Source organism: Capricornis sumatraensis, chromosome 18 (assembly GCF_032405125.1).
Source record: "Capricornis sumatraensis isolate serow.1 chromosome 18, serow.2, whole genome shotgun sequence".
NCBI lineage: Eukaryota > Metazoa > Chordata > Mammalia > Artiodactyla > Bovidae > Capricornis > Capricornis sumatraensis.
Window position 1 is genome coordinate 35,879,054 of NC_091086.1, and position 26,478 is coordinate 35,905,531.

The 26,478-nt window shown below is 38.7% G+C and overlaps 1 protein-coding gene across 1 annotated transcript in view; it reads left to right on the plus strand.

Annotated features, from left to right (window-relative positions):
• The first annotated feature begins 4,597 nt into the window (after positions 1–4,597).
• HCN1 (hyperpolarization activated cyclic nucleotide gated potassium channel 1) overlaps positions 4,598–26,478 on the plus strand; it is a 446,276-nt gene continuing 424,395 nt past the window's right edge. Inside the window, exon 1 of the mRNA XM_068990693.1 lies at positions 4,598–5,004. Coding sequence (XP_068846794.1) covers positions 4,598–5,004 — 407 coding nt within the window. The remainder of the gene's footprint in view (positions 5,005–26,478) is intronic.

The following is a 26,478-nucleotide window of genomic DNA, read 5'->3' on the forward strand; positions in this document are numbered from 1 at the left end:
ATATGCAATCACAATATATATTGATGGTTTGTCATGAAGTGTGCATTTATAATTGTTTGTCTCTTTGCTGTATTGTACTTTCTATTAAAATACAATGTCATTTTTTGTCTCGTAACTTTTCTATTTAAAGTCTATCTTGTCTGATATTAATATAGACAGCTCTGTTCTCTTTTGGCTACAATTGCATGGAATATCTTTTTCCATCCTTTCACCTTTGATAAATTATCCATGTTTACTTTGTATCAACTTTTTGAATTCTGTTTGTTCTAAATCCTATTATCAATTGTGATGGTTATGCAGTTGATTCTGATGGCTTTTTAGGGAAGCGACATTATCAACTGAAAATACTATGCATTATAGATGTACTGAAACTGAGTGCCTTGTTCTAACTTTAATAGAGCCAGTGTTTCACATTCAGCATGATACTGGTGTTTGCTTTCCAAACAGATACTCGTTTGCCTGTACAGAAGAAAGAGAAGCTGTGAGATTGCCTTTGGACCTCTATTGTTTTCACTGTGTCTTACCATTGCCTTCAACAATGGTAACCCACTCCAGTATTCATGTCTGGAAAATCCCATGGACCGAGGAGCCTGGTGGGCTACAGTCCATGGGGTTGCAAAGAGTCTGACATGACTGAACGACTTCACTTCACTTCACTTCTCAACAGAGGAAGATCTGACTTTACTTCCTTACATGTGAAATGTGTATTGATTATATTCCTTTATTTTAACAAGAGGACTAAAATGTTTTATCCCTTAAATCTTTAAATTACTGAGATTTTCCCAATATGTTGTCAAACTTCATGTTGCCCATCTATCTTATTCTGGTTTCGTTTCACATGTGCTTGTGTCTGCTGCATGGAGATTTTATTTTAATTTCATATCAATCTTTGTCTGTTGCCTGAAACTTGATCTCAAGCAGAGTATTAAAAGGAAACATGGAACAGTTAAAAAAGATGCATGATCCTTGTATTTCCTGAACAATACTCTTTTAACCACTGATGGTACATGCTCTGAAATGAGTTCATAATTGATATTCTCTGATGAGAACTCAGAAATCAGATTCCTTTGAAATACATGGCACTTTGACATCATCAACATCTAATGACATGGAGTGAAACAAGATAGTAGTCTTACTTTTAAGATGACTGAAAAAAAGGAAACGCACTCTACTTTAGCTCTATGAATTTCAGCCTGAAATGGTTTATCATGAACAGACATGATAGTTTTTTCATGAGAGACATAGAAACATGCTGAGGAAAGGTTCAAAATTCAGGCCTATTCTGTATATGATACACGTGTTTCTGGATTGATTAGAGGAAGGACAGGATGATGCGAAAAGAAGGTAAAAATGATTTTTAGTCAGTAAGTCATATTCAACTCTTTTGCGACCCTGTGGACTGTAGTACTCCAGGCTCCTCTGTCCATGGGATTTCTCAGGCTAGACTACTGCAGTGGGTTGCCATTTCCTTCCACAGGAGATCTTCTTGACCCAGGGACAGAACCTGTGTCTCCTGAGTCTCCTGCATTGGCAGGTAGATTCTTTACTATTCAGTTCAGTTCAGATGCTCAGTGGTGTCTGACTCTTTGAGACTCCATGGACTGTAGCACACCAGGCTTCCCTGTCCATCACCAACTCCTGGAGCTTACTCTTTATCATCAGGAAAGTAAAATATAGGCCTGAGGCTGGAGAGGGGAAGAGGCAGAAGAGCAGAGACTAACTTGCTCTGATTTCCTCAATATCACTCTGAGCGAATAATCAGTCCTTAATATCTTCCTTGGTCAAACACTTCTCTAATTCATTCAATGAACTGAGAAATAGAACAATTAAATAATAAAAGAAATCTGTGTTAGCCACAGAAGTTTCATGACTGAGTCACATTCTAAAACACATTTGGTAATTCTGTTGCTGATTGCTTTCATTCTTTCATAGCTTTCACTCTGTCCTAATCTTTCTGCAATTTCTTTTTTTGAGTAAGCTTTTTATCAGTCCACATTATAAATGACTCCAAGACAGTCTGAAAGGAAAATGGAGAAACTTGACTTTTTCTTTTGTTGATAACTTTGCTAATGAATGAATATAATATGCACATTCTCCAAATTTTAAAAAATAGTATTCTTTTTGAGAATTTAAATGAATGAAGAGTGGCCTAAAAGCTATACTTGGAACAGCCAATGAATAATTTTTGACCGTATTTAAACACTTCTTTGTTCTATTTTGAAAATTTATTTTTCAGTAATTCTGTCATATTAGCTTAGTTCAGACACTGAAACAGAAAAAATTCTGACAAAAATAACTGCCTTGATCATATTTAAGATTAAGTCGAAAAAGGACAAAAAGAAGGATTGGCTTGAAGAAAAGAGAAAGTGACTTAAACTCAGTTAGCATAGCATTTTGGTTGGTGTATTTTTAAATTATTATAAAATTTATGTTAAAATATACATTGTCACACTCACGACTGAAAATAGAGGGACTGGAGAAGCCTACAGGATGGGAGAAAAGTAGGGAACATCTTCAGTAAAGAGAAGCTGCCTGAGTAATCGGCCTTTCTTCGGAAGAACTGTGCTTTAGGCAGAGTTGGTTTTTATCCATCTCCTTGGTTTCCTTCTTCCCTCAGCACCTGGTATCCTCACCTGACCTCCTGGGTTTTCAGAGTCCCTACTCTGATAAATCGGAGCACTGTATTGTTCCTATTTTCCTTATTTCTTACCATTGAAATTTGGCCACCTATACTTATTTCTTAGGGTTCTAGGTTTTGATTAGCTAAAAACAGATGGTGTCTGAGTCAGGGTGGAGCGTGCTGAACAAGGAGATGTAGTATAGACTACGGTAAGGAAAGGGGAATTGTACAGAATTAGAGCACAGCTAGGCCTAAGGGAGTCTCATTTCTGCTTCTCTCTTCTTTTCCCCTCTGTTCTCTGCTTCCTTTTTCAGCCTCTGTTAATCCTGCATGAGGGGTTCTAGTTGCTTTACTCTCTCTTTATCCCTGCCTCTCCTATTCTCAATTGGCTTCCTCCCTGTTCAGTTTTTTTTTTCTTTTTTTCAGGAAAACACTTTGACTGGCCCCAATCATTTTTCGTGCTAAGTCACTGGTTGCCAGTTTGTCGTAGATTTCCTCCCCAAAATGCCCACTCCTCTCACTCTGAAAAGTGGCTGTCGCCAACAGGACCCATGAGATCAGGGACTCCCGGCAGGGTAGGGATTCCTTTACTGAGGCTGCTGGCAGGGAGGCAATGCGTATAACTGGAACAGATGTTCGGGACATTTGGGAGTCCTAAAGCTCTTCAGACTTTGGGCTGCCCTGCTGAGTGACTGGTGAGTTTGGCCGCACATCTTGCATCCTTCAGCTAATCCACTGGGTTTGGAAGACACCAAGGGAATACGAGGAATCTCAGAATGCTTTCTTCAGCATCAGCAACAAGCTGTTAAGTTTCACTTGAGAATACTTTCCCCATCTGAAAGGGTCATTACATTCTGTCTAGATTCCAAGGCATCTTGGCTTTCTGGTGAGGCATCATTGAACACTGACCAAACACGCAAGCCTCTTAGTATGTTCTATTGATTATATAACTTGAAAAGTTAGGTCAGCTCTGGTGAGGTTTCCCTAACACACTTTTCTCTCACTATTGGCTGCTGGAAGACCAGCGAATTGATGTGAGTGGCCTTGGGAAGGAAGAAATCCCATCTTCTGCATACGAAGCTCCAGAGAAAAATCAAGGATAAGTGTAAGGAGGTCAGCTGTCTGTCCCTAGGTGCAGAGCTTCATCTGCAAAGCCCCAGCTGATTATCCTGGGTTACAAAGAACCTAGTCTCTTTCCCTGTCTGCCTCTCTTCTTCAACTACACACACACACACACACACACACACACACACACACGCACAATTCGCTGTACTCATGAAATTAAGCATCTAATGTCAGCCGTTACTTTCTAATGCACACCTAGCTGTACGCTGAATTTTCTGCATCCAGAGCCACCCTCTCCCCCTTTCCTGATCTGTAACATCATTCAAATAGGAGTTCAATGTGACAAGGTCTCAAGGAGTTCAAGGATGTTTGTCTCTTTCGGATGAATATATATCCTCTGGCTCAGTCTTTCTCTCACTCTCTCTTTGCCTCTCTCCTCCTTTTCGTGCAAAAATACACCGAGTCTCTCACATCATGCACAAATGAATGTTTCCGAGGGCTCCCGAGTTCAATGTCACGCTGGGCAGAAGTGGAGCGAGAGTGGAGCGACAGCGTGTCGCGTGCGGGCGGGTAGAGTCCCTCTCCGGCCAGCAGAGGGCAGCCGAGCGGAGGCGCTGGCGCGCGAGGGCTGAGCCGAACCGAGCCTCGCTCGGGCAGCCTCAGCCTGAGCACCAGCCGCGCCGGAGCCCGGAGCGCAGCCACTGAGGGCAGCGGCGGCGGCGGGAGCGAGGCGCGCAGCGAGCAGCGGCGCGGGCGGGAAGCAGAAGCCGCCGCCGCCGCCGCCGCCGCCGCGACGGGCAGCCGGGCTCGGCGGCCGCCGGATCGGGCCCCTGCCCCCTCCGCCTCGTGCCCCCGGCGCCGGGCGGCCGGCGAGTCTGGAGCCCGCGCCGTCGCTGGCCGCGTCTCCCGGGCATGGAAGGAGGCGGCAAGCCCAACTCCTCGTCCAACAGCCGGGACGATGGCAACAGCGTCTTTCCCACCAAGGCGCCCGCGACGGGCGCGGGGCCGGCCGCGGCCGAGAAGCGCCTGGGCACCCCGCCGGGGGGCGGCGGGACCGGGGCGAAGGAGCACGGCAACTCCGTGTGCTTCAAGGTGGACGGCGGCGGCGGCGGCGGCGAGGAATCGACCGGGGGCTTCGAGGACGCCGAGGGGCCCCGGCGGCAGTACGGCTTCATGCAGCGGCAGTTCACCTCCATGCTGCAGCCCGGGGTCAACAAATTCTCCCTCCGCATGTTCGGGAGCCAGAAGGCGGTGGAGAAGGAGCAGGAAAGGGTTAAAACTGCAGGCTTCTGGATTATCCACCCTTACAGTGATTTCAGGTGAGGACTCTTTGCTCGCCGCCCCACCCTCCCTTCTGGGCGCGCCCTCCTTCTCGCTCCTGGCTCCTGGGAGGGGTCGCCCCGGGACTGGCGGGGAGGGGGCGCCCGGCCGGCCCCGGGAGGAGCCGCCGTGGCTTCTACCCGGGAGGCAGGCTCGACTCTTCTACAACTAGTTTCCACCCAGGAGGGGGTTGACTGATGAGTTCCTGTTGCCCGGGGAACCCCAGGGAAGGTTCTCTTCCTTTGCCTCGGGAACTTTGGGGCCAGATCGGGGAAAAAGGCCACGGTGACCTCCGGATGGGAGGATGCTAAGTTGTGCAGGGAAACTTTCACTTCGGAGAGATGACAGTGTAAGAAAGTGGCCAGAAAGTCGTTGGGGGTGCCACCTTCCCTCGCGCTGTTCCCCCGAGAAGTGGGTCCCTCCCAAAGGGGCAAAAGGCGCTCCTGAGTTTGGGGAGAGGATGAGGCGACCCGAGACGGTGACTCACGGGTCCTGGCCCGTCCAGCCTCTCTCGCCCATAGGGGGTGTTAATCTGTTTCTCATCCGCTTACAGGCACTTGGTATCCTCAGTGCCTTTCTTCAGGAGAGTGGCTGGCAGGCGGAGGAAGGGTAATTTGCGCTTGGATTGCCCCTGACTTGAGATTTCAGTGGAGCTGGCGCTGCCTGGTGGGGCAGGAGCCTGACAGGAAGCCTCGAGTTCCCGAAAAGGAGACAGGGGGCGTTTTCAGAGCCCCCTTCCTGAAACAGAGGGGCACCCTTTCTTGACCTTGGCTACTAGTCTATTTCAAAAATCTCTTTCCCATTTCCCAACTCGGGGAACAAGGGCAGCAGAGCCGTCAGCTGTCAGGGAAACTCTGCTTCGGTGAATTAACGTTAAGACGTTCCCTGATCTTATTTGTCGCCCAAGTTTTCATTGGGTTATAAGCGTGTTTAGAGATTATCAAATGAAGGTCGTGAAGTAGATCCTCTTATTAGTGTACGAACACCCTGCGGTCACGTTATATTAGCGCCTGAGGAAGGCTGTGCTTTTAATTAAAAACAACAACAACAACAAAACCCCGTAAGCAAAAGCCAAGAGTGGCATTTATGTATGTAGATATGTATGTATGTATGTATGTATGTATCCATTTACTGTTGAAATCGTTTGGAAAAGAAAAAGAATGTGGTGCAAACTCAGCAATTTTAATAGGCGGCTGTTAAACAGCAAACAAATATAGCAATAAAAAGCAGCATTACATTGAGTTGCTTGTAGAAACTAAGGGACAGTTGCCTTCAACTCCACTCCTTGATGGGAGCTGTCCAGAGTTCTGAATAACACTTAGTGGAAAACCCATTCTTCTGCCGCACAAAGCCTTGGGAAAACCGTCTTCACCTTCTCTGAGATATACGTAAAAATACATATATTCTCAGAAATAAGTAACCATGTTATTTATGCATAGGATGAATGTACTTTAGGAAGTGTAGAATGTTAAAGTTCTTATATGGAAAAACACATAACAAATTCCAAAGGAGGGCTTATAAAACATAACATTTATAGTGTATGGAGTTTGAAAAAATGTTCATATTAAAATAATCTACTAAATAATCAAACATATTTCCTCCAGTAGGCTAATACTTATAGAAGCAAAATATGAATGACCTTATTCTAAGGTATATAACATTGTCATATTCTTTAGAATTTTAAGTTGAAATCAGATGTAGAATACTGTTTCTACCTCAGTCTTCAGTGGAAATATATTTCAACCCATATTGTTATTTCTTCATGAAAGAACATTACAAAAACTGCCTTTAGTCTTAATAACAAAACTAAGCATGGTCTTTCCAGAAATATATGTAGTTTAATATCTACTCGCAAATAAAATGCTATGTTCTGTTTGTTTAATTTTGCACTCAATTAAATGGTTAACTATGATACTTTTATTTCTCAAGCAGTATGAAAATAGTCTACACTTTTTCAAAATGGTGGCATATAATTAAACTTTCATCATTTATTAGATAAAAAATATAGGGCCACCTTTCAGGAATTGGTATAGTGTGCCAGGATCTTTTGAATGAATGAAATTCATTAAATTAAAGATTCTCCACAGTTTCCTAAGTAAGTCTTATGAGACAGGGTATCTCTTTAAAACAAACAAAATAAATTTGTTACTAAACAGGAGGAAGAAATGGAAATCAGATGATAGTTCGACTTTATCATGCATTTGAAAGGAGAGATGATTAAAAAGTGAGTTAATACTCTAAACAAACTGCTGTGGAACAGTTTGGAACATTTGATTTTCCCCTGCATAACTGGAAAAAGAAAATGGTAGAGGTAAATATTATAATTTAGATTTTTAACTGGAAGGAATCTGAAAAAAAAAAAGATTTTAAAACTCACAATTACTATAAATGCTGGTCTTATCAATAAAACAACAAACTAAGGAAGAAATGTAAATACTTGCTTGCACATTTTAAGTCATTATTATTTTATAGATGTCTTTATATCATTTCACTACCAATATAAGGTTTCTTAAAAATGTGACATGTCAGGATAATGTAATAAAAAAATAAAAATAAAAAGCATAATTCTGTTAGCATTTTTCTTTTTCTAAAGGAAAAGCAGTGTGGGAATAATCCACAAAATGTAGAAATAGTCATGAGCTGTTCGCCTCAGACCCTTTCCTGATGAAGACACTTTAGGGTGCTTTGCTAAAATGCCAAAGTTAAGTTCAGTAGTAATTTAGTGACTGAGAAAGTGAGGCTTAAGAATACCTTTCCATGGAGAATGGGGGAGATACCAGAAATTAAAGATACCCAGTGTTTTTTTTGTTTTTCTTTTAACCCCCTTCACCATCCTAAGCCTTCGCAGATCCAGGGAAGTTCCGCAGTCAGTTATTTGGTCCCACACTGCTGAGTGGAGCATGAGCCCGCAGTCCAGGGCATGTCAGGACTTTGACACTGCAGCTGGTGATCTAGTCCCTTCCCAGGATGACTGATTTCCAGGGCAGGCTTCCTTCTTCCCTCAGGCTGCGGGGCTGTGCTCCCATTGAGACTCCAGGGAGCCAGCTCCTCCAGGCGCTCTCACCCGCCTGGGCCCAGGAGTGCTGTTGCTGTGTCTGGCGAGTAGTTTTCTCTGCCTCCAGTGTAAGTAGGGCAGAGGCACTGTATTTCCCTTTCTTCTCAGGGGAGGATGATGTTAGAAATCTTCAGGGACTAAAGAGGACTCAAATCCCATCAATACTGTTGGAAATAACTGGGTGGGAGCTGGAGAATTCAGTTTAAAAAAAAGTATGTTTTTGTTTATACCATGGTATAGAATCACCCTAACTTCACCCAAACTAGGGAAAACATGGTTAAAAAATAAAATCACACTGATTTTTGTGTAGTGAGGACTTGGTTTCAGTCTTCTTGAGCTTCATGTGAATAGCGCATACATATAAATAATTTGAAGGTTAAACATGATTTTGAGGTTACTAACAGTGATTGTATATTTATTAGCTAAAACTTTACTTTTTATTCACTAAATAAAAAAGTGATACTGGGCAAGCATTGTAATTTCATAGCCAGTCCATTTATGATATAATCATTCACATGAATTGAAAGAATAGCTAGGGGACTCTTGTGGATGGTTGCTATTACATTAGAAGAATTTATCAACAGATTATTTTTCAGTTCAAGAATTCTACCATTATTTTGTTGGCTCATGCTTACATAAGTGCCTTTAAAAAAAAATAACGCTCCCATTCTATATATACTGCCAGGAAACCTCTTGCCTCTGGTAAGGGAGGAGATTTTATATCTCGACTCATATTTCTTCCACTGCCTTTCATCAATTAGTGTGAATGACTGTGAAAAGCTTATTGTGTGGTAAGTACACAAGGACAGCGAGAGACCAGAGTCACTTCCTGAAGATACTGCCATATCCGGCCTTGCCTCTCTGCCTCAGGCTACATCCACAACTGTGCTGATGTCAGAGGTCACTGATGTGTTCATTAGAGAAGGGAGGCTTCCTCTGTATAAGTTAGTCAGAGAGAGACTGCCTGTTTCTAGGAGCTTCTCCCAGGAAAACAATTCAACCTTCTGGGGTTTAAGGACTAATTACCCTACTGTTTTGTTATCTTTGTGCAGAATGCACTGTATTTTCCCCAGCAATGCTCCTTTTATTTACTTTCTGTATCAACACAGCCAAAATTAACCATAGGAATTTATTTTTTTCCTCTGTTAGGTGAACCTTTTTTTATCTTATAAATTCAATTAAGTTCTTCATAGTGGCTCTAGCAACTGGTCAGCCCAATTATAGTGAAACTATTTGAAAAAATGTGGAGGCATGAATTTATTCAGTTACGTTTTCTTAGTATACATGTAAGTTGTAAAACTTTAAATTTTGCTAAATAGTTCACTAATTGCATTTGATATAGTGATTATACTATTAAAATACTACAAGATATTTTCCATTTTTTCCTGAGCAACTTTGCCTTTAAACCTACTTTTGGGGTTTATTATGTAAATTGAGAGTCATTTTCCAATTCACATTTTATTATGTGGGCTTGTATTGTTGAACTTGCATCTTGAATAATAATGAAAGAATTTCAAATGCACTGGAACCATATATTACATTGTTATGATAGGCTCATTTAACAGAATTTAAACTATATCTGCTTGATCAAAAACCACAAACCAAAACAACACCAACACCAGAAAACAATTTAAATGGTATTTGTAATTTTCCATTATTTCACTCAATGAACCTGTGTCCCTAAGTGAGTATGAGGCAAGCAAGATAAATCTGTGATTTGGATGTGATCTTTTTGCCATCCCAAGTGTAATTCTTATGATTAACAGATTACTCACTTGTGCTCACTCGTGCTTAGTCCCTCAGTCCTCTCTGACTCTTTGCAACCCCATGGACTGTAGCCTGCCAGGCTCCTTTGCCGATGGGATTTTTTTCCCAGGCAAGAATACTGGAGTGTGTTGCCAGGGGATCTTCCCAACCCAGGGATTAAACCTGTTTCTCCTGCAGCTCCTGCATTACAGATGGATTCTTTACCTGCTGAGCCCATGTACTTCCTTACTTGGAAGGCAAAAATTGGATTTAGGGTGAAGACTTTCAAATAGAGTTTCTTATAGGTATAATGCAAAATTATGGTAGACCATCAGCACTGCAGGAAGAGTACTGAACAAGTTCAGGGGCTGTGACAAATTTTCATTTCATCATTTTGAGTAAAGAAGTAGCAAGCTATGAATTAGGCTGACACAATATATTTTAGGAGGAGAGTTAGTGGTGATGAAGAAAAAGTTTACATGCACTAGAATAAAAAACTATTTATACTTACACTAAGTACTTCCAAAATTAATTTGTGTGTGTGTGTGTGAAGGCATCTTGATGTACAAATTAGCATTATTTTCCCAGAAGAGAAAAATCAGGGGAAAATGGTGACGCTTCTTGGTTCACTTGGAGTTTTCTATGTTTTTGCAAAATAAACCTCCTGGCTGTGTTAATTCTGTGTGTGTGTGCGTGCGCGTGCCCGCATAAGCAAGCAAGAGAGAAACTGTTCCAGGGACATTTGTATATAAGCACACCTGATAAATGCTCATTTATCAGACACACCTCACCCAAGTATGGGTGATAAAAATTGATTTCATGACCCTTTTCAAGTTTATTTGTTAAGTTCCTGGTAATATTATGTTTCATTTAATAACAACCACTCAGTTAAAGCAAAGTATCAAAATTATGCATGCCTCAGATTTACAATTTAACAATCTTATTTATATAGACCTGTTTTTATTTTCAAGATGTTACAGCTCTAAAGAAGTAAGGCTAATTAAATCTAAAATAGAGTGGATTTATGTGTAAATATAACTGATTCATTTTGCTGTACAGCAGAAACTACCACAATGTTGTAAAGCAACTATACTCCAATAAAAATTAATTAAAAAAAGAAGTAAGGCTAATCACGCACACATAGAGTTAGCAACTGTTTACAAATTTTTATGTTCAGGTTTCATTCAAGTATTTCACTATTATCAGCAGTGCTGCAGCAAACATCTTTGTCCATTAGTCTTCATTATATTCTGTACATACTGATCTTATCAAGTAATACTGCTACCAACCAAGACTCTTCTTAAAATTTTAAGTGACATGGATACAGCACTGTTGATGTTCTTGTTTAGATATTCACAGGCAGTTTTAGGACAGAAAGTCAGAATTTGTCCTCCATTCTGTTCATCATAGAGTACGTGGAGTGGCAAGAATGATCTTATGCCATGTTATCTTATGTCTAATGAAGTTATCACACTACTTAAAATCCTTTGAGGGCTTCCCATTACTCTTGAATATATTTGATAAACGAGCTACAAGATTGCATAACTTCAACTTATCTGGGCAGCCTCGTCACACACCATTCTCTCCCTCACTGTCCTCAGCCACCTGGGTAAGTTTTCAGCTCCCAGAACAAGCTGAGTTCTCTCTTGTCACAGATTTTGATGTGACATTTAACCCCATTGCCTGAAATTCTCTTTTCACTTTATTTTTTTTTTTTCTCTTTTCACTTTAAGTCATTCTGCATTATAACTAGTTTCTCTTCCTCATGTGGATTTCAGTTTAATCACTGTGATCACCTTCAACACCTCCCCCCTCCACTTTCTTTTTCCATCTGGGCTTTTTGTTTCATCAGAATGTATACTTCATGTATATTTTGCTACTAGAATTTAAGCTCCCTCACTTCATCCGTATTATTCCATTTTATATTCCTCATGCCATAAGAATGCACATAGTAAACACTTCCTGCTAAGCTTTCTCAGATGCTTTAGTTTTTAACAAGTTTTTGAGATATTATTTATCTACCATACAATTCACTCATTTAAAGGGAATGATTGAATGTTTCTAATATGTTCACAGAATTGTGCAGCCATTACCACAATCAATTCTAGAAAATTTTTATCGCTCTATGAAGGAATGCTGTATCCATTAGCACTCAATTCTCTTCTTTCCTTCCCTTCCTCCCCCCACACAGCTCTATCCAACCACTAATCTACCTTCTGCCTCTATAGATTTTTTTTTTCTTATGCTGGAAATATTGTATCAATGAAATCATATAATACATAATTTTTTGTTACTGCTTTATTTCAGTTATCATAATGTTTTCATGTTTTATCCATGCTATAGCATATTTCATTTCTTTATTTAGTGTGGTATGGATGTACCAAATTTTGGATTTCTCTGGTGGCTCAGATGGTAAAGAATCTACCTGCAGTGCAGGAAGTCTCCTGGAGAAGGAAATGGCTACTCACTCCAGTATTCTTGCGTGGAGAATCCCCATGGACAGAGGAACCTGGTGGGCTACAGTGGATGGGATTGCAAAGAGATGGACATGACTGAGTGAATAATACACACAAATGTACACCAAATTTTAGTGATTCAACAGTTGATAGATACCTTAGTTTTTGGTCATTATGATTACTGCTGGTCTGAATGCTATTGCACAGTTGTTTTATTTTTATTTTCTTTTGTGCAGAGATGTATTTCCGTTTGTCTTAGAAGTGAAAATTCTGGCCCCGTTTATAAAAAAAAATATATTGAATGAATGCACACTTCAACCAGGGTGTGCCGCATTTATTCTTTACATTAATAAATTCAGTTAAAGAAATCTCTTTTCCTACAGCAATACTTGGCATCCTTTCTATGTTACCAGTGTAAGTACATGTCCCAGCCATTACATTTTCCTGCCCAGTTTAGAGAGGGCTAAATGAAACTGAAGGGAGGTTAAGCACCATGAGCCTCATGACATGGATGGATGATGATAAGTGGGCCAGAAGTTTAGCTCTCTGGAATCTTTTTTTTTTTTTTTTTAATAAGCTTTATTTTTCAGCAAGTGTGTTGTCTTTTTTTGTTTTGTTTTGTTTTGTTTGAGTGCATGACATGTGGATTCTTAGTTCCCTGAACAAGGATAGAACCCATGCTGAAGTGAAAATGCAGACTCTTAACCACTGAACCACTAGGGAAGTCCCAGTTTGGAATCTTGATTCTGTCACTTCAGCTCTTTTACCTCAAAGAAACAAGACTGCCAGTATAAATAATTCTCCACATCTGCAGGTAAAATTTCTGTTAAAGCTAATCATTTATTCTCCCTCCTTCTTGAAACCTTCCCAAAATAATATGAAAAAAATGCAAAGAAACACAGACGACTAGAAGAAATAGGAGAAAGCAGAGAACAAAGGATCTGGAAACATTTTGGGAAATAGAAAGAAAGCTAATGAAGTTACTCTGTTAACACTTACCAATCCTTCACCACTGAACCCCAGAAGTGTTCAGGACATGAAGGGACCAGTTAAATAGTTTCTAGGAAAACCAGTCTGAAACCAGGAGGATTAATTAAGGGTCTCTTTAGTGAATGCAGAACTCTTAATCCTAATATAGAAGGCTTTGTTGTGCTTGGTTAATTCTCCCCACGCAGGAAACTGGAAAATTACCTTCATGGAAGACACTTCAAGGTCTTCCAGTAAAACTTATTTATTACCTAATGACCTTGTATTTGTATACAGAAACTGTATGTATATTTTGGTACTAAATCATCCAGTATCTAAAAGAAAAAGATTATGAGACTTTTGAGAAACATCTTCATCATAAAATAGAAAAACCAAGTTAAACAGCAAAAGAAAGTCCCAAGAACAGGAAAGCATTTGGGATAAGGGGAAACTCAATATTACTTAAAAATACCCTAAAACTCATATCTTCAGCAGGGTATTTCATCTGTACAGTAAGAACAATATGCTATGAAGAGAATAGCCAGAATGTAATAAGTTGGCACATAAAGTCTAGCAAACCCCTTATAATTAGGGCCAAAAGAAAAGAATGGAAAATATAAGCAAAAATAAAGGCTAATTTATAAGATCGAACTTTATAAAAGGAGTTTCAGGATAAAAACATAGAGTGAAAATTGACATATGGCATTAACAGAGACATTTTAAATAAAATTTCCAGGTAGCAGGATGTGAAATAGCATTTCTGAGAAACTCACAGAGTGCTCAGCACCATGAAAGGAAAAGACCCCACCAAGGGTCATCACACACCTCAGAACTCCTCTGAATCAGAGAAAAAAAGAAAAAATGCAACAACAAAAAATGAAACCCTAAAACTTTCCAAAGAGAAAGTTACAAACTTATAGTATTTCTCAAGAAGTGAGAAAATACTGTAAGCTAACTGATAGTGTGATAAAGTCTACAAAATTGTGAGAGAAAGTGACCTTTAAAAAATTGTAAACCCTTCATAATAAGATTTAATAAAACCAATCAGAATTCAAGAACTCTAATGTTAATCACCCATGTATCCTTTCTTACAAAGTTACTGAATGATGTGCTCCAGTAAAACAAAGAATCACATCAGTGTGAAAACAAAAGATGGGATATGGAATCTGACAGAGAAGAACCTTGAAACAAAGTCCCAGGAGTTCTGAGTAACTGGGTGGTCTTGAAGGAAACCAATCTAAACAGGGGCCAGAAAGCAGAGGGCCCTGGACAAAGGCTTTCATGGGAGAGAAAAACGGTAATCAGCTTTTGAAAAGTAATGTTACTAGGCACATCCTTTGGAACAAGGTATCTATGACTTTCACAGGAATACTTATTGGGTATGTTGAATACGAACCCCTCTGCCAATATAGGAGACATGAGAGACACGGGTTTGATCCCTGTATCCAGAAGATGCCCTGGAGGAGGGCATGACAACCCACTCCAGTATTTTTGCCTAGAGAATTCCATGGACAGAAAAGCCAGGTGGGCTACAGTTCATAGAGTCACAAAGAGCAGGACAGGACTGAAGGGGCTTAGCAGGCACTTAATACAAGCAAATAAACAAAAGACCATTATCAACTCCAGGAAGAAAGTGTTAGCTCTCAGTCCTGTCCCACTCTTTGCGATCTCATGGGCTCTAGCCCACTAGGCTCCTCTGTCCATGGGTTCTCCAGGCAAGAATACGCGAGTGGATAGCCATGTATTTAAAAGGAAAAAAAAAATTACATTACTTGGATCAGCAATGAATAACAGTTACCTGGCTATTGTAAACTAAATAAGGATGATTTACACAAAGATTATGGTTCTGTTATTCTGGAAGGAAAGAGAAAGGTAGATGAAGGTTGTTGCTACTGCTGCTAAGTCACTTCAGTCGTGTCTGACTCTGTGTGACCCCATAGACGGCAGCCCACCAGGCTCCCCCCGTCCTTGGGATTCTCCAGGCAAGAACACTGGAGTGGGTTAGATGAAGGTTGGGTGTTCTAAGAAAGCTGAATGATTGAAATTGAGCAGGTTTAAAGTTGATGTATCAGTTTCTTTTTGAAATTTAATGTCTTTTTGAATTTAATGTCAGAAGAAACAGTTAGGATGTTTGAATTAAGGAAGTGGGTGTGTAGAGTGAAAGGAAGGGAGTTTATAATCTTCTTATAATCCTTTAATACGATTTTAGCTGTTAAAAAAAGATTATGGATATGTTTTGAAGTGACATAGTTTTGTTAAGAACACACATTCCGGAGCCAGCCTGTTTGGGTTAGAATCCGAATTCCACCACCTCAGTATCTGGGCCTCAGTTTCCTTAATTATAAAAATGAGGAAAAAAGTATTGGGTTGCTGGGAAGATACATATTTTTGTGTTATGACTATATAGTGTCTAGATGTAGTGCTTAGAAGATAAAGAATCTGCCTGCAATGCGGGGGACCTGGGTTCGTTCCCTGGATTGGGAAGATCCTTCTGCAGAAGGGCATGGCAACCGACTGCAGTATTCTTGCCTGGAGAATCCCCATGGACAGAGGAGCCTGGCAGGCTACAGTCTATGGGGTTGCAAAAGAGTCGGAACGACTGAGGGACTAAGCACAGATAGGTACTGCTTAGTTGTAGTATCCTGTGCTTCTTGATGCTATGTTAGCTATTATGAAAGTAAAACTGAAATGGAATTAAGAAGTGTGAACTATTTGAGAAAGGAGAATACTAAGTACATGCTTGTCAGTCTTCAACATTCTTACAGTGGATGTGTCTGTGAAGGGAGGGCCGTGTAAAGGATGTGCTGTTCTGCTTTCTTTTTATCTTCAGGGAAGACTGGGCAGCGGAAACCCTGATGTGTGGTGGCAGTTTTTGTGTGTGCTCTGTGAAATAAGTTCACTCATGAGAGAATGAGCATTGGAGAACTTCTAATACAGCTTCTATCTGCAAAATTTTCTAGATGTAATAGTATTATTTTCTAAGTTACTATAGAATGCTACAGTGTTCAACATTTAGAAATAGCTTTTGGGGAAAATTCTAATGGCATTGAGTTGTATACTCCTTCACATTAATCTTTATTTTCATCAGAAAATGGCATAAACCATTTGGGGTCTTATTTCAAATCAGTTAAATTTTATCTATGAGCCAAATAAGATGATTCATAACTTGCTAAATTCTTTCATTTTTCTTTTAATTGTCAATTATTTTCCTTTGTAGTATAATTGATGTACAATATTATATTAATTTCAGGTGTATCATATAATGAGCCAGTATATTTATTCATTATAAAATTATCATTATGGTTAGTCTAGTTATCATCTATCACTATATAAATTTATTGCAATATTATTAGTTATATTCCCCATGTTGTATATTATATCCTCATGACTTATTTATTTTGTAACTGGAAGTTTACACCTCTTAATCCCTGTCTATTTATTATTTATTGTCAAATTTAATAGTCTGTGAAAAAATGGTTATTTAGAAATATAATTTAAGAAAAAATCTTTTTTTACATCATTTTGCAGCAGATGTCACTTATTGCCCTTGCAGAATGTGTTAGCCTTATTGTTTTTTTAAAATAGTATATTTTATTAAAAATTATGTAATTTTGATTGTTTGAGAGACATGAGCGGAGATTGAGAAAATGACTATTGAGGGTTATATGAGTATACTTATTGGGAGAATGAGTATTCCTTTTTTCTGTAGAAGAGTCATTAATTGTTTAAATTTTTTTTTTTTAAGATTTTTGTTCTGAGCATAAAATTTGGTATTTGTCTTGGAAAATCATGTAAGTAAATTAGGATGAAGATTAGGAACATATTGTCCAGGATTTAGGTGCATTTTTAACATATATAAAATAGCAGAGATATAAAATAGCAATTACCTAGTTATAGTTGTACCCATATTGAATAATATAAATAACCCCCAAATCCTATGAACTTAATTACTGTTTATATTAATTGTTCCTTGACTAACCATTTATGTTAGTGACACTTAGATTTCAGGCTCACAGAATACTTCAAGAATCAAATGAAATCTGTGAATTCTCTGCCTAGAAAAGTGCATGTATTCTCAAAATTTTTGACTGTAATTTTAAGAAGTTTTTGGTTCCCTTCAAGCACATTTATTTTTGGACCCCAAGAGAAGACTTCTTGAACTATTTAATATTTTAACACAGATGTATGATACTAGAAACAATGCATGGAAGACACAGGGAGCTGGAGTTTTGCTTGGACATTTAATCGTTAGAGCTATAGTTAGAAACATTTGCCTTGAGAATTGGACAGAATTCCATCAGCCAAGTTAGTTAGTTTTGAGGCTAGATGTGGCACTATTGTTGAAGAACCCGTCTGCCAGTGCAGGAGACAGAAGAGACACTGTTTGACTCCTGGGTCAGGAAGATCCCCTGGAGGAGGGCCTGGCAATCCACTCCAGTATTCTTGCCTGGAGAATCCCATGGACAGAGAGGTCTGGAGGGCTACAGTCCATAAGGTTGTAAAGAGTCGGACATGACTGAGTGCCTTAGCACGCACACACCTTGTCTACAAGGACTGAGCAAAGATCATTCTGTTGTTGGGTCAGTCAGTATAATAACGCACAGAATTATATTTGGGGTGAGAAGAGGCTAAATTATTTTTTTGCAGATATGTTTATTTGCCTTAAAGAGCTTAAAGAACCAACTGATAAATGATAGAAGTAACTGCAAAATTCACTGAGAACTTATTATAAGACATATATTTAAAAATACCAGTAACTTTCCTATATATTAACAACTCTGAGGATAGTTAATAGAAAATCAATGCCTATGAAAACCAAAAATACAAACTATATATAAAAAATGAGTTTTACAATAAATACTATTAATTGACAAAGATAATTGAGTAAAATCCATTGTTACCAGTTTATAGCAAAATTAAATCCAAATAGGTTAAACTTTATTAAAGGTCAAAATAATTTAAATCAGAGTTCCTAAAAAATATTAGCAAATTATTTATTAATGTTGCTTTGGGGGAGAGCTTTCTAGCATATGGCTCCAAAGACCGTGTAAATTGTTGCAACTCTTCTAAATGTCAGTTTGACACTATATAAAAAGTTTTTGAAAATTTATAGGCCAGTGTGTTATTTTATTTAAAAAAAAGATACATGTGAATATATGTATATGAGTCCTATAAATATTTTTCATAATAATAGAAAATTATAAACAAATATAACCTGAGTAAAATTTCAACCCTATTCTATACCCCTTGTTATCAGTTTTCCTCCATATCTCTGCCTTTCCTTTTCTTCATGCTGCTGCTGCTGCTAAGTCACTTCAGTCGTGTCCGACTCTGTGCGACCCCATAGACAGCAGCCCACCAGGCTCCCCCGACCCTGGGATTCTCCAGGCAAGAACACTGGAGTGGGTTGCCATTTCCTTCTCCATTGCATGAAAGTGGAAAGGGAAAGTGAAGTCGCTCAGTCGTATCCAACTCTTCACGACCCCATTGACAGCAGCCCACCAGGCTCCTCTGTCCATGGTATTTTCCAGGCAAGAGTACTGGAGTGGGGTGCCGTTGCCTTCTCCGGCCTTTTCTTCATAGTACTTCACATAATTTATTTATGCTAAATGTTTTGTTTACCTTAGTTTATTATCAACCCTCATCTATAATTTAAGCCTGACTTAGGATGAGGGTTTTTTATTGTTTTAACCATTTTATTCTCAGGATACATGTGTGCGTGACACAAAGTACATGCTTAATAAATATGAATGAATGAAGAAATTCTAGGAACACTATGCTTAGTTTTAGTTTTTGTACATAATTTCCAACAACCAAATGGTATTTTCCCCTATAGTTGCTACAAAAACACTGACTATTTTAATTTAGCATGGATATGTTAATCTGATATACAGAAACATATATTTAGAAATAAGATTTTATGTCACTTAATATAATACATACTTGTATTAATTCTGTTTGCTGTAATGCTTGTTTTTATGTTGTTTAAAAGAATTTTGGGAATATATATTGTGGATCTTTGGGGATCTTGTTTCACAGACTTATAAAACTGTTTAAATGTCATTGCCTTTGGAATCATTGTTATATTCATCGAAATAGATTTGAAAATACATCTCTCTGGGCAGTGACATTAAGGAAGAATGGCTCATTTACTTTCCTGTATGTATCTTTTTATTTTTTTCTCTTTTGCCAAATTGTACTGCTTGGTTAACAGTTGTAAGCATTTCATTTCAAGCCCAGTTGTATAGAGGTAGAAAATTAGTACTATCTATAGGTATACCTAATAAAGGTTGAGTCAGTGTTTTGAAAGAGGATTTTGAATTTTAACTTTGTGGTAAGTAGATACTTTTTTTGTGTGTGTTTGACAAACAAAAAACACAAATTCAAGCAAAAATTCCTGATAAAGCATTAGTAAATTGGTTCTTATATAGTTAATGGAAAGGAGTTCATAGATCTTGATACAAGAAAATTGAAGTTGACATAATTTTGAGAAGGAAAGCGAACTTGAATCTTAGAAGACACTGATAGTTTGGTTTTTGCACCTAGAGAGTGAAACAAAAAAAAAAACCTCTGACAACTTTCATAGCAAAACTGTCCCCAGGAACCTAAAAGATAAGTAATTGGGACTGACTTGTGTGACAGCTGCAAGACCTGTGTTTTGTAAACCTCCATGTAGGTCAAAGGAAGGAAGTAACGGGAAGCAAGGTCATCTGGTAGGGCTGAGAGCAGATGACCCTTCCATATAGCCCCCAAGTATTTGCTGGAAGAGTAGCTGAAACTCAGATGAGATTTGCAAAATCCAGTAGCAGGAAGTCTGCAGTCATTTGAAGAGGAGAAATGATGTCCCAGGTTTGGGGCAGGAAATGTACGTTAAGGGCCTGGAACAACTGAAAACCTCAGATAGAAGATAAATTGTCAAAGAGAACCAGGGTAATATAAAAAAGTATTCAAGAGTCAGCTTGCAGAAGCCAGATGGGCTTCAGAAAGCATAAGAATTTCAATGAATTCAAGCTTATTAGATGTTTAAATTTAAGTTCATAATAATGTAAGAAATCATTACCTACTGAAACTCAAAGGTACCCAATTTATTACCTTGAAACCTAAGTGAGTAAAAGAAAAGAATCAAACACTGACCCTGCTTTTCCTCAGTTATCTGAACCAATGTATAACCAAATAGTAGAGGAGGAAAAGATTGTTCTTATAAAATCATTAATGCTAATACACGAAAAGCTAATGATACATTAGAAATTCATGGCTTTACACTTCCATTCAGTGAATACATTTAGATGTTGTATCAGTAGGTATCAAATACAAAGAGTGGAGGAAGGTGCTGAACTTTCACCTGGAGCATGTAGTCAAGAAAATCCAATATTAGAGACCTGACAGGTCTGTAGTAAGAATGGGATGGAGGGGAATTTCTAAATTAAGAGACATTCTGGAAATGGAGACTTGGGCAGAGCAAAGTATACAGTCTAGGCATGTACAATTGTGATGAAATTATAGAAGGAAGCAACAAGTGAAAGGAAGCAGAGCTGTTATTTTGGAGGGTGGGAGGGGCCTGTGATTGGGATGGTGAACATGGATGGATGAGCTTCTTGGATGGGTAGAAAAGTTTTAGTTCATGTCCTGGGTGGTGATTTCAAGGTTATTTGGCTTATGATAAGTCACTGTTTTCTCCAGTTTTCTATATCTGTTTTGTTTTATAATAAAGAGTGAAAGGAAAAAAGGTAAGAGGTCTTAATTTTCAAAAAGAAAGGTTAGGATATAATGAAAAGAAGTCAGCTGTTACTGTTTATCTCTCTGTTTTATTCACAGACCTGTTTTGTATTTGCAATAAAACCCTAATAATGCTAAGGCAAAGCAGTGGGATGCAACTTTATGGTAGGAAAATGACCCAAAACTAATCTCAGAAAAGTCAGAACCTTTTAACTTGATTTGAGGAGATATTCAACCTCTTTGTAACTAATCTGTAAAATTCAAGAAAATAATATCTATACCCTTATGAATGTTATGATAATGTGAAAAATGCCTGACACATAGCCCATGTGTGATAAATATTAAATTTCCTTTCACTTTCTTTTGTAATCCTGTTAATATTATATAGGTACAAATATATAAATTATAGTGGTTTTTCTAAAACACATGAGCTCACACAGTAAAGATTTATTGAAAGCTGAGTATGTTTTCAAGGACTATTAAGTATTCTAGATGCAAAAAAGAATGAAGTTAAGTCATAGCCTTTGAGAGGCTTTTTTTCTGGTAAAAAGACAGTGTATACATAAGGATATAATTGTAATGGAAGGAAGGAATGCCAGTAGGAAAATTGTGTAAAATAGTATACCAGTGAAGAAAATCATGATGCCTTAATTCCATAATATTTAATCATCAGCTAAATTTTAGAATTTTTTTTACTGTTTATTTCTCAGATTTCTTTTTGGTAAGCCATTACAAATAATCAGTAGTTTTGCACTTTTTTTTTTTTTTCTATTAAAGCAATTACCCTGGTGGGGTAAAATCTTCTCAAATTTGTAACAATTAAATCTTTATTAGTTCACTGTTACACTGTTGTATTCCAAAAAGCATAACGTATTTTCAGGTTTGTCTTAAAAGTCAGGCAAGTCAAGATTTATTTCAGAACTGTATACTTAAAAGAGAGAAAAATCCTTTTGGAATGTAGCAAAAGGGTTTATTTATTGACTGTGGACTGCCTCTGTATCTCTTTCCTATGTAAAAATAAAGCTAAGGGCTGTCCTTCTGTATTAACAAATCATGTTGGAAGGAGAGAGAGAAGCTCTTAACCTACTTTCCTATCTTCAATTTTTAACTTTATCATGCTTGTTAATTGCCTGGGTGTCCTTTAACCATCTATTTCCATGATTCTTTCCCAGAGGCTTGGTTTAATTTTAAAAGTGCTGTGTATTCAGCCCTAATTATGTGAGAGTTCACTGTAGGCAAACAGCAAGAGATAGTAATGACCAAAATGTCTTCTTAAATCAGTGCCAGAATACCACAAGCACAATGAAGTAAACATTTCATGACTAGGAAATACAATTGTATAAGGTAATACTTAGAAGCAAATAATGTTTGAAAATAGGATTTCTTCCTAGAAACATCACTGTGATGTTTTAAATATATAATTTTGTAGTTTTATACATTTTATTTCTCTTATCAAGTATTTAAACAGGCTGAATACTCACACAGTCTCACATTCTTTTCATAATCAAGAAGTTTGTTGTTCAATCACTATGTCATGTCTGACTCTTAGCAACCACATGGACTGCAGCACACCAGGCTCCTCTGTCCTCCACTATCTCCCATCTCCCAGAGTTTGCTCAAATTCATGTCCACTGAGTTGGTGATCCTGTCTAACCATCTCATCCTCTGCTGCCCTCTTCCTTTTGCCTTCAGTCCTTCCCCTCATCATGAGTCAGCTCTTCGCAACAAGTGGCCCAAGTATTGAAGCTTCAGCAACAGTCCTTCCAATGAATCTTCAGGGTTGATTTCCTTTAGAAAATCTTCTAAAAGAGAACTGATCTTCTTGCAGTCCAAGGGACTCTCAAGAGTCTTCTCTAGCACCACAATCAAATAACTAGACCTCTACTTTATCTGAATTAGAATAAAGTTCACAAAGTATGCAATCTGTGTGCCTAGAAATACCATCCATTGTTTTCTTTACAAAGCATGCTATTCAGTTCAGTTCAGTCACTCAGTCGTGTCCAAGTCTTTGCCACCCCATGAATCGCACCATGCCAGGCCTCCCTGTCCATCACCAACTCCTGGAGTTCACTCAGATTCACGTCCATCGAGTCCGTGATGCTATCCAGCCATCTTATCCTCGGTCGTCCCCTTCTCCTCCTGCCCCCAATCCCTCCCAGCATCAGAGTCTTTTCCAATGAGTCAACTCTTCTCATGAGGTGGCCAAAGTACTGGAGTTTCAGCTTTAGCATCATTCCCTCCAAAGAAATCCCAGGGCTGATCTCCTTCAGAATGGACTGGTTGGATCTCCTTGCAGTCCAAGGGACTCTCAAGAGTCTTCTCCAGCACCACAGTTCGAAAGCATCAATTCTTCCGTGCTCAGCCTTCTTCACAGTCCAACTCTCACATCCATACATGACCACTGGAAAAACCATAGCCTTGACTAGACGGACCTTTGTTGGCAAAGTAATGTCTCTGCTTTTCAATATGCCGTCTAGGTTGGTCATAACTTTTCTTCCAAGGAGTAAGCGTCTTTTAATTTCATGGCTGCAATCACCATCTGCAGTGATTTTGGAGTCTAAAAAAATAAAGTCGGACACTGTTTCCACTATGTTGACTTAACAGTCCAGAGTAAATCAAGAAATTAAGCATTATCTGTCACTGTTCCTTTTAGGATTTTGGGACTCAGATGATAAAGCATCTGTCTACAATGCAAGAGACCCCGGTTCGATCCCTGGGTCGGGAAGATCCGCTGGAGAAGGAAATGGCAACCTACTCCAGTACTATTGCCTGGAAAATCCCATGGACAGAGGAGCCTGGTAGGCTACCGTCCATGGGGTCGCAAAGAGTCGGACACGACTAAGCGACGTTCTGTTCCGTTCTTTTTACATTAACTTAGTGGAGGTGAGATTATTGCTGAAATGTTTTAACTGGTCACATATGGGAAAAGTGTTTTATTCTATGAATCATGGTCAAAATGCAGACTTACCTGCCAAGTTAAAATTGTGGGCCACAGTTGTAAACATCTTTATATATATTATCTCACTGAGTCCTTAGAACAGCTCAACAGGTACTATTTGTGTCATTCTAGAGTTTAGAAAACCAGATTATGGAGAGGGTAGGTAGTCAGTTTCTAAATGGAGAAGCTGGGATTTGAACCCAAGGATCTGTGTGAGAGCTCAAGATATTAATTACTGTCCTTTGTCCCAGAAGAATTCAGTCATATCCTGATCCAGTGATTCAGTCTTTTTCCCTGACTTTATTAAAAAAAAAAATGTACTGTTAGAATTTATATTTTCTTTTTCTGGCTATAAGAATCGTAGTTATTTAGCAGATAGTCTTCAGTGGGAAATGTGCCCTGTTAGCCAAAGATTGGCTGCAGTTTTCTGAGAGTTTCATTTCTAGTTCATCATGTTGAATTAGATCCTATGTGTCAATACCTAATTATTTCAGATGCTCATCTATTTTTCTAAAAAGCTAAATATTTGACAGTAAAGAGTTAAGGCTAAATCTTGAAAATTGAAATGTTCTTATCCAGGCAGGCAAATAAAATGGAAATAAAACTATAATGATTCTTTTGACTCTGCTTATGTTTAAAACTCCAGAAAATATAACAACCAGTGAAATCAATTCTACTTCCTAAAATACTTCTAATTTCCTTTCATTATGTTTATTTGCCTTTTTTTAAATTAGTGCTTAAATACCAAAATGAACAGACTATTCAAGTGGAAATAGCAACAAAGAGCTGTACTAATAATGAAGGCATTGAGAGGTGTTTGGGAGTAGAAAGAAGCTATAAAACTTTAGTTACAGATAATCTTGAAGAGATATAGTTATTACACTAAAAGGTTGATGTTTGCCATTAGATTGCAGTCTACCACCATATAAATGTTATATATTAGATAGCTTACAAATTGGAGTTCATTAGGATAATAATGGACTACAATTGCTTGGGAAAATTTAGGAGGGTTTTTATTAGGCTTTGAGTCTACTGAAAAAAAGGCAACTAATAAAGGCAAGGAGCAATGTGTAAGGTTTTAGGTGACAGATTCCCAAGAAATTCCCCTGAACTATAATCCTGCTGTGGGCTTCCCAGGTGATGCTAGTGGTAAAGAACCTGACTGTCAATGCAGGAGACATAAGAGACGTGGGTTCGATCCCTGTGTCAGAAGGGAGGAGGGCACGACAATCCACTCCAGTATTCTTGCCTGGAGAATCCCATGGGATATGGTCCATAGTGTCACACAGAGTTGGACATGACTGCAGCAATTTACACTCCAGTACTCTTGCCTGGGAAATCCCATGGCTGGAGGAGTCTGGTGGGCCACCGTCCATGGGGTTGCTAAGAGTCAGACACAACTGAGCGACTTCACTTTCCCTTTTCACTTTCATGCACTGGAGAAGGCAATGGCAACCTACTCCAGTATTCTTGCCTGGAGAATCCCAGGGACAGGAGAGCCTGGTAGGCTGCCATCTACGGGGTTGCTCAGAGTCGGACACGACTGAAGCGACTTAGCAGTAGCAGTAGCAGCAGCAGCAGCAGCAGCGACTTAGCACATATGCATGCATAGTCCTCCTGTATGTCTGAAATAATTTCTTCAGGTTTCCTGAAGTCTGATGAACAGGATAGTCCACCTAATGGAGTCATTGTTTTCAAAAACAGTTATTTCATAACTCACCATTACTTACTGAGCAGCTATAGATGTAACCTGAGAAACTAAATCCCTGACAGAATTAGAACTAGAAAGAGAGTTACTGGAGAATTAGGAAAAAATCCTTCTGAAGCTTATCTGTTTAAAAATATAAGTGATTTTAAATTTTTGGAAAAATGAGATGTGATATTATCACCAATCATCAAAATCAGAATTTCATGGATAATAATGGATATTCAAAAATATGTTTCATTATTTGTCCTCCCTAAGTAAATTTAGATTATTCATCTGTAAGAAATGTTTAAACTTTTAAACAACACAAAGCAAAACAAACCCTTGATTTACCATTTTAAACAACACAAAACAAAGCAAACCCATGGTTTACCACTTACCTTTACAGACTTTTATAAGCATTGATTTATATTCACTCTCTCCCACTTGTTTATCATTACTCGACCCTGCACTACCTGGCTTTCCTTTTGAGCAGTGCACTGACAAAACCAAACCAAATAGCAAGTCTTGTAAATGTCATTCAACCTCTTTGTTTCTAAATCTAGTAAACGCTTTCCAGACCTCATTTAGCTTCAGCCCTTATTGGCACTTGACACTCCTCCTTGACTTCTCTGACCCTTCTCTCCTCTGATTGTCTTCCTACGTCTCTTCCCCGTGCTTCTGCAGGGCCCTGTCAGGCTCTAGCTCTTTCACCATTAGCTTAAATGTTACTGAGTCTAAAGGTCTAGCTTCAGAGCTCCTTCTCTCCTCTCTGTACGTTTTCCTTGGGAAATGTTATCCATTGTCCTGTTCTGAACTACTGCTGCCTATACGCTAATGATTCTCTTGATGTAGTCCAGCCTGGAGTGTATTCCATAGCATCAGACCACATACCCAAGTGCCTCTTTGATT